Consider the following 9,732-nt stretch of genomic DNA (forward strand, 5'->3'; position numbering starts at 1 on the left):
GTTTATAACTATTTTTTTGGAAATTTGTAATACAATCCTTTCCTAAATGCACAAACTGAATTTTTTTTTAAATAAAAAAAGTATTTTATGATTTTCAGTTCGTATGGAGCTCAAACGGCCTTTGCAAAATATAAAAACGCTTTTACAGGAATAGATATAATTTTCATAAATTGGAAAGTATTCTTTTAACATGAATGACTGCGTCCATATGTAAGGAAGTGTGTAAACATAACAAATACTTACGGACAGTCAAAGTAAGATATATTGTAAATATACTGCAATTCTTCATTATATACAGACAGACAACATTACAAGTTAAAGTGATACTGGTAGCTTAGAGGTTTTTCATAAGAAATTTTAGATAACTATCTTTAATGAAGTAGTGTGAATCCAATTATCCCCCATGGATTTACAGACATACAGACAAAATGAGATATATAGTAATGGCTATTAGCAAATTGAACCTTAAAATAAATAGCAGAAGCCTATTTCAAAAAGCAGCCAAAAAGGAATCCATAAGTTCTCTTATTACAAAACATATCTATAATATTCAGGCAGTCAGTTTTCAGAGAGAAGATAATATAAAGCATGAAGTTGAGCTTAATCTAGCTACTGATATCATTGAAGATCTTAGCATTGAGCACTATCAAAGGTAGATAGATATATAATATAGATCATAAAGTTGAGCTTAATCTTGCTACTGATATCATTGAAGATCTTAGCATTGAGCACTATCAAAGGTAGATAGATAGATAATATAGTTGAGCTTAATCTTGCTACTGATATCATTGAAGATCTTAGCATTGAGCACTATCAAAGGTAGATAGATAGATGATAGAGCATGAAGTTGAACTTAATCTTGCTACTGATATCATTGAAGATCTTAGCATTGAGCACTATCAAAGGTAGATAGATAGATGATAGAGCATGAAGTTGAACTTAATCTTGCTACTGATATTATTGAAGATCTTAGCATTGAACATTATCAAAGGTAGATAGATAGATAATATAGCTGAACCTAATATTGCTACTGATAGCATTGAAGATCTTGACGAACTTACCATGAACATTATCAAAGGTTGATAATATAGTTGAACTAAATATTGCTACTGATAGCATTGAAGGTCTTAGCATTGAAAATTATCAAAGGTAGATATGTAGATAATATAAAATATGAATTTGAACTTAATACTGATTCCTTTAAAGATCTTATGAATTAGTAGATTTAGAGATTGTAGTTAGGAAAAGGATAAATAGGACAAAAGAGGGTAATTGCAAGCAAAAAGAACTAAATGGAATTTGCAAGGGCATGCTTTAAAAAAGAGAGAGAATATTGAAAACAGTGAAAGGAAAATAGAAGAATATCATAAAAAACACTTGAGGACTACCAATAGGCAGATAGGTATAAATTTCCACTTGTTAATGTATCCAGGTTGGAAGATGCCTTTGCTTATCATGATGATGGAGGAAAAGGATATCTTACCAAATCAGAACTAAGGTATTAATATTAATTTTTTTTGGTGGTACCAACTTAATTCAAATCTTCATAAATATATTATGAAAGTAGTTAGTTTGTTAGTTAAGTTTAGATTATTACAAAATTAAAGTGATATATATTATTTTAATAATGCTCTTCTACAAAAGGGATGATTTCGATTATTATCATTAGGGATGTACAAAATTTATCGTCCATGGCTCCATTTTCTTATCTTTTAAGATCCCTAATTAGATAGAAAAGTAGTGGATGTGATGACATGCTAACTCTTTTTAGAATAACTTTACGGCTAAAAAAATTCGCTACTATAGGATGTTATAATTCCTGTTGAATTATTTAGAGATTGTCTAAGAACCCTTGGACATAACCTTACTGAACAACAAGTGTGGAAGTTTATGGCACAAGTAAGTTTTCAGTTGCGAAGCTACTCTATAATTCACTTTGTCTGTCCGTCCGTCAGGCCATCACGCTGTGGGGAAATATGATTTTCAATATGTACATTTGTTTAAAAAGCATGACAGTAATATTGTATTATTTACTAAATATATATATATAATAGCTAGTGTATGTACTTATTTTAATGAGTTACAGGAATCGTTATTTTGTATTCTTAAAGGACTTAGGCTTTTTATTGCTGTGATACTAATTGACACAATTGTGCTTGTTAATACCAGGTGGATGTAGATCACAGTGGAACTTTGGATTTTGAAGAATTCTTTGATCTTATGAGTTCTATGATGTGCGGGTGGGATCCTAAAGGAGATTTAGGTAAGATTATTATTTGAATTATTGTCAGGGAGGAAGGAGAAAACGGAATGTAAATAATATTACCCGTTCCAATATCCTAAAAATTTTGAGGGATGAGGTTGATTGTAAAAAGTGTCCAAAAATAAATCTACAAAAATTTATTTATCATTGGGGAATGGAATGTACATTGTATATCAGTAATTTGTCAAATGAAAATAAATTCATACTGGTTACATAGATCCTAACTATTGTAAAATTTATTCGTCTGACTGTAAATGTGTTTAATAGCAATGTTAGAATTAAAAATAAAAACCAGAGGTTTTTAGTGATGGTTAATGGAGATAAATAAATCTTTCCCTGAAATTCTGCTCTTTACATATTTTGAACACTAGAAGGGGGGGAAGGAGTAGTTGAAAAATTATTAAAGCTGACCTTAAATTGACTGATCTTATCTTATCTAGGGATATGTTGGCGAGCTCTTGACCCTAAAGGTCATGGTAGTATCAAGGTTGAGCCCCTCCTCAAACTATTTCGCAAGCACGGAGCACAAATTCAAGATCATGAAATCAAAGGAACAATCTATGATGATTCTTTCTCATTTGCATACTATATTGAAATAAATTTCCCAATTTAATAAGTAAATAAGTACACTAGGTCTTTTTTCTTGTGTATAGCAATAAAGTTATTTGATTATGTATTTTTTTCTCAACTCATCAAAATGCTTTTTCCCCTGCTATTTTTTGCTCAAAAAATTAGGCTGTTATTTCATCAACTTATGATTATGTTTCTAAATTGTAATAAATACTCAATACAAAACATTGAAATTATTTGGCAACAAAATAAATATAGGTTATGCAGGATCCTTTTTATTGTGCATAAAAAATGACGTCATACAATACAAGTGACCATTGATAGGTCAATACAAAACTAAATTACCAATGACAGGCCAGTATACATTTTAATAGACCAATAACGTCATTTATTATAAGCAATTTAAAGAGCTTCTCGGAAAGGAAATAAAAAATCCTAGATTGTTGATTAATTGAAATAGAGATGTTTGAAAACATTGGAGATACTGAAGAAATAGATTTTGATCAATTCTACCTTGCTGTCATCGAAAATTCTGACAAAGCTTAAAATATACCAAGTCCCAAATTTAAATAAAAACAAAAAACCTCTCTGATAAATAATTCTAGGTATTCTGAAACTTAAACCTAAGTATTTGAAATGTGATCGATGCTTGTAAAAATCAATAAAACCAATGTAAAGAGTGAAAACTATTTTGAATTGGATTATTGAATGCCTTATACTGCTTTATTATTTAAAGTCTATGTGATTTTTAAATGCATTATCTATTTTGTGATTTGTATATTATTTTAATTTTAGTAAGGATAATATGATCCATAGAAGCGAAACCCAACCGATTATTCAAAATATTGTATAATAGCAATGCCTTTGTTAGGAATTTACAGAAATCCAAAATTAGAAATAACTTGTTATATCCTACGGACTCGCTTAAAATGTAGAAAAGTCTCTCTCTCTATAAATATATAATGTATTAAATTCTTTGCTTCAATTGTGATAATGCTAAGAGTTGCTCAATTCTAAATCATAGTCCATGCTGTAATAGTTATTAACATTTTACATCTATTAAAGTAAATTTTTTTTTATTGAAATTTGAAAGTCTGTGATTTCACTTAAATGGCTTTGTCGAGATCAGAAATCCCCTCTTATTTTTTAAATAGATTGATAATTATAGATGAGGGTCATTTTTTTCTTTGTTAGGACTTAGTTAGGTTAAATCATATAGGGTACTGGTAAGCCCCGCAGGGGAAAAGCATAAGGGAACCTCCCACCTATTTTCTTTTTTATAAATATGGGGGGGGGGGCCCGGGGGGGGTGGAGTTTTCGATAGGCTCTTTGTGGGAAAACACAAAAAATCTTTAAGTGCCAAAAAGTGTATGACATATCAATTACCGGATTTTCAAAATAAATTCTGTAATGAAAAAAAACATGTTTTCCTTGTATTTTAAACGTACTAAAAGGATACTCTATTTCTTTTTTTATGTAACCAACAACTCAATTATTTCGAGATAAAATATATTCGTTGTTTTAGCTCTTTCGGTTGGTTTTACTAAAATAAACAGCTGATATTACTTTTTATGAATTAATTAAGTTTTGGGTTAGGTATGTTTTTTCCTCATTTCCTCAGATTTTTATAAAAATTTACCTAACTAAACCTTTTCTGGATTTAACTTTTAGATTCAATTTCATTCTTTTCTTTTGATTGTTTATTACATTTATTTGATATCTTGGGACGTTTAATAACAACGTAAGGCCTGACCTTTATAGAAGGTTCTAAGACACTAACATTCTACGTTTTGCAGACAACCAACCTTTGATTGCAAGACCTTTGTCTACAAGTCCTTACTGTGCATTGTAATAAGTTGCGCGCGCCTGTAATTGGGTTTCGGCATTGCCCCTAATCTTATTATTTATTTCACGTATCTCACATAGCATTTAACATCATCATTAATGAGATTTGAACCCGTTCATCTTCACATTAAATTAAAAGAATAGAGGGAGCAGGGGTTAAATAACGGGATGGGCGTTTTTTTTTAGCTTAAGATTTTGATAACTACTAAACCGATTGAGTTCTCCATTTTAGGGAAGCTTCACATTGGTTCCTGGGTGGTTTTATGCTATTTCAATTAAGATAAAGTCTTGAGATGGTTTTAGGATATTTTATATCCTTCCCTATCCCCTTGTATACACTACTTGCTAGGGGCGCAAACCAACAAACAAGCAACTTTCTTCAAGGCAGACAGAAGGACAGATAGGCATACACATAAACGTACTAACACGACCTAAACTTAGAAAGCTTTGCTACTTTAACATTTCTAATAAAAGATGCCTGTACATTTTTCATAATTCTATCATTTTACACATCCCAAATGAAAATTTTAAAGCGTAACACGCACAAGATGATTACGCTAAGCTGGAATTCTAGGAATTTAATCTGTCCTGTATTAATGGGAAAGGTTTTGTATTCTAAAAATCAAAGATCTTTGTGGTTATAAGCAGGGAACTTGAGGGATAAGACAATAGAAAATAAATAGAAGTACATCCCCAATGAATATTACAAAGTTTCCCATTCTTAAACATTATTGGTTGAAAAGATTAGACATTTAGTTTAGAACTAACCGATATGAAAATTTATTATAAGTACCCAAAGTTTTAAAACGTATTAAACTTTGGGTACAGCGTAATTTACGGTCCAATGTTCCCTCCCTCACTGCACTGGTTATAAAAGTACAGAATAAGAACAACATTAGTAAAAGTCAGGAAGAATGCCATCGCCAAAACTATTAAATTTAGATTGTTTGGTTTCAAACCATAAGTGTTCAAATTTACTTTCAATGGTTTTAATCTACAGAAGGGGAAATTTTTGTTTATCATTATTTAGGTATAATTATCAATTTATCATCCATTGCCTTATTCCTTAAGATCCATGTTAACTACATAAATTTTGTAAATCCCGAACTGCTACGAAAATTCTAGTAAATTCTATATTTCATGTTTTTTACGTGTCTTTGCTTTTTTTACTCTCCGTGCATACATTCCCATTAGAGGGTGTCTTTATACGTTCATTTTTAGAAGCGATGTTTCTCTATAATCAGGTTATGACCTTACGTCCATCCGTCCGTAACGGATAGCTCTTATCGTTAACTTGGACAAGTTAAAACTGGCCTATCGCTTTCAGAATGATTTCTGTAAAGTGTGACAACTCCATAATCATTACCATAAAGTCCGTACAGCCAAATGTAATATAATTATTTAAAATTTTCGACAACAAATTTTGTATGGTATAATCATCCTATTAAAAGGAAAAAATAAAACACTTAAAAGAAAATACTCAAATATTTTCTAATGTGTCAATTTATAAGCAATGGTTATTATTTAGATAAATCTTGTTAGCTTATCTATTTTTTACACTGCACTGGCAGGATGGAATTGTTGTCAATTGACACATTACAATAATGGGACTCTTACTTTAAAAAGAAGAAAAATTAGAAAGATTTTTGACATATTAGGTACTATTTCTCACTACTACTTTTTTATAAAAAAAAAAACACTTATCAAGCAGTCTTTAACAAAAATATGTAAATTTGAGAGCCTCTACTACCTACTCAGTCACCCAAACACTGAAATCCATACAAAATATGCAATACTTCGGTGTCCCTTTATAAAAGCTATTCTTTTTATATAAAAGTAACATGATGTCTGTGTGTGTGTTTGTTTGTCTATTTCAAAAAATCTCGCTAACCGCTGAACCGATATGGCTCTCCTTACAGTGAAGCTTTTAATATGTTTTATAACTCTTTTGGGGGAGGGTACCTCTGAACTCTCAAAAAAATACCCTCCCTTCCCCAAATATATTTATTCTCTTTTTAAAACTAAAATGTTAAATAGAGGATCAATTCCCCCATTCCCCATTTCCTCAAGTGTCACTAGAGGCCTTTGGTCAGTATCCGCTATTAAAACACATAAAACACTCAACATAATCAAAAGTCAAAGAAATATATATAAAGAAGCAACGATTATAAATATTATGCTGCGCTTAAAAAACCTAACAAAGAATTAAGAAAGCATTTTAGTTTGACTTCATAATAGCGTTTGATGTTATTTCACTTTATATTATCAAGATTACCATAGCAAAATAAATTTTTTCAAATTCAAATTTTGTATTTATCACCCTAAAAAATTATATACTATTATAATTGAAACATTTTAATCTTCCCGACCCAAATAAAACAATTATTGGATTCGTAATCTTATGTCTTAGGTGAGTGAGTTGCACCTGGTCATCTTGTCAACTCAGAGGTTAGACTCTTGGTCCTTTACCTCATATCCGTGGTACATTGTATATCAGACAACCAACCCTTTGATTGACCGATCTTTGTCTGGAAATCCTCAATGTGCATGGTAATGAGTTGCGCCTGTTTTGAACTAAGACATTCTCCCTACTCAAACTTTTTGATGTCCTTTACCGAACAAAAAAAGTAAGTACAATGAATAACGTGATAAGTATGACGCGGATTCGAGCTTGCATCCTTCAATCAAGTAAAGAAAAAATGATGGAATGCTTTTTTAAAAAATAAGATTTAAAGAAATAAATTTTCCTTAAACAAACATTACAAATAAAAAATTTTTAAAATTAAATTCTGATATTTTTGTGCCACTTTTGCTTTAGGCTTGTTGTCAAATATGATTTATGACTTTCATATCCCAGAATATTACTAAATACTTCGCTCTACATACATACATATCAAAAATATTCAGTGATAAATAGAATAAATAAGTAATTTTGTAGTTAATTGGTCACAAAATTAATTGGACTATATTGCCTTGTCAATCGATGATTCGCTTCATTTAATTTTAATATTTTTTAATCTAGATAGTGAGGATGGCAGTGGGCTGTAAACTTCACTTGTGTCCAAAGTATTGTAACCATAAACTCCCATTTGTTGACCTAAAAACTGTGAGGCTTTTAAAATTGGGATGTAATAACCAGTATTGGTCATCAACAGTTCCACAAAGAAAATTAAATCTATAGAACATTGTTCCTTTCAAACAACAAGACCAACTTTATTTTTTATTTAAATAAAATTACATATTTTTTACTCTTTTACCTTTCCCTTAATTTGTAAATCTTGTAATATAAAAATCTAAATGGATATATTACATATACATATATATATTTGAATGTAAAGCTTTCTGAATTTCATATTTTTCACGTTACATTAGTTTGTTTCATTCATTTTAAATACTAAATACTTTTTAAACAAATAATATATCATACAATTAATAGGGTTCTAACCCCCAAGGTTTCTTTACCGGCGGGGATTCTTTGACCAAACCTATTCTATATACAGATATAAGGTATAACCAACAAGCGAAATAAATATAAAATAATATTTGGGGGGCAAATGGAGAGGTCGTCAATTTTACGATGTGTTGCCCCCCAACGACAGCTGAAAAACACGTATAGGTTTCGTGATTTTTTTCCGAATTAATTTCATTGTTGGTATAAGCTGTTCTATATATACTTACTTAGTAATACATGCTAACCTTTTGTTTTTCTGAATCATTCCTTCGTCCTTTAAGCTAATTATGACTTTTTTAACATCAAAATTTACATTTTTAATTATTTTCATACATAAATTTTTAAGAGGATTGATTGTAGAGAAGTATCGCTACAATAAACCTAGTCTGTCTGTAGATATTTGTGTGTACGTGTTTGTCATTTATATTCGCGCCCTTGCATTTCTAAAAATCTCTTGAGTCAGCACTTTTTAATAAAAAAAATTGTATTTGCATTCGACTTCAGTTCATTTTTATCGTTCAACCGTATATTGACTTTCCTTTTAGTAAAGAGAGAGTGGACAATTATGATTAAGTTAATCTATGTACAACTTTTAATTTTTTTTATTTTTACCAGCTACCAAGCAGCAGCTTATAGTGCCAATAAAATATGACGTCACACAATACAAATAACCAATGATAGGCCAGTATACATTTTACCATTGGTCAATATAAATCTATACTGACCTATCATTGGTCATTTGTATTGGTATTATCCTCATAGAAATTTTTTTTTCAATTTTGACAACGAACAACTCTGGCCGCAGCGCTCAGCTCTTTAGCCTGCTTAGCCGCAGTGCTCGGTCCCCTTGCCTGCCTAGCCGCAGAGCTCGGCCCCCTTTCTTGCCTAGCCGCAGTGCTCGGCTCCCTAGCCTATAACCTAACCTAACCTAAACTAAAATAGTTGTTCGTTGTCGGGGGGAGGGGGGGTACACAAATTTTCAAAATTGAAAAAAAATTTCCTAAGAGGAAAATGCTTTTGTAATGTATGGCGACATTTTTATTGGCACTATAAGCAGCATCGCTATCAAAGGCATAACTTTACAACAATAAACGGAATATTAATTTGTCGTCCATTGTCTACCTTTCAAATACCTGCTTATTCAGTCATAATTACTTCAAGGGCAAAACACTCTTACAAGCAGCAATAGAAAAGTGGCGTATGAGGATTATTTAATGTTTTCCTTGGAAGAAGATTTGTTTTTAATTTTTGGAAGATTTTTTTCGTTCAAAGATTTTTTAAAAAGTACTCTATCCAAAAGATTGGAACAATTCAAGAACTGAATCTTCATGGAAAACCCTCTATTCTGAGGAAAAATCTTTCTACTCAATCATTAAATATTTGTAATGCAAAACCCAAGTATTACTGCAATTTTGATATGTTTCATACCAACCACAGGATTCATAAACATGCTAAATGCCTACTTTTCCATCGGCCACGAAAAAATTTGGGTATAGTCCCTTTCGTGGCAACGCACCTTAAGGGGCGATTATTCGTATTTTTCACAGTAGCTTTTCTCCTATTTCTAGCCCCTTTGGGGGGCTCTAACCCTGCGGGGTCAATT

The 9,732-nt window shown here is 31.1% G+C and overlaps 1 protein-coding gene across 1 annotated transcript; it reads left to right on the forward strand.

Moving 5' to 3' along the window:
• Positions 1 to 831: 831 nt before the first annotated feature.
• On the forward strand, positions 832 to 3,509 carry LOC145315483 (calmodulin, striated muscle-like). Its single transcript, XM_080155466.1, has 6 exons — positions 832 to 905; positions 1,433 to 1,498; positions 1,836 to 1,899; positions 2,170 to 2,263; positions 2,704 to 2,812; positions 3,292 to 3,509. The coding sequence occupies exons 1-6, from the start codon at positions 832 to 834 to the stop codon at positions 3,377 to 3,379; spliced, it is 495 nt and encodes a 164-aa protein (XP_080011592.1). The 3' UTR covers positions 3,380 to 3,509.
• The last annotated feature ends 6,223 nt before the right edge of the window (positions 3,510 to 9,732 follow it).

Source organism: Acartia tonsa, chromosome 4 (assembly GCF_053477335.1).
Source record: "Acartia tonsa isolate MP-2025a chromosome 4, ASM5347733v1, whole genome shotgun sequence".
Lineage (NCBI taxonomy): Eukaryota > Metazoa > Arthropoda > Copepoda > Calanoida > Acartiidae > Acartia > Acartia tonsa.

Coding starts and splice junctions, on each gene's coding strand:
- LOC145315483 (XM_080155466.1), top strand. CDS start 832: ATGATAGAGCATGAAGTTGAACTTAATCTTGCTACTGATATCATTGAA. Junction 906..1,432: donor AGCATTGAGCACTATCAAAG/GTAGATAGATAG, acceptor TAATGTATCCAG/GTTGGAAGATGCCTTTGCTT. Junction 1,499..1,835: donor CTTACCAAATCAGAACTAAG/GTATTAATATTA, acceptor TGAATTATTTAG/AGATTGTCTAAGAACCCTTG.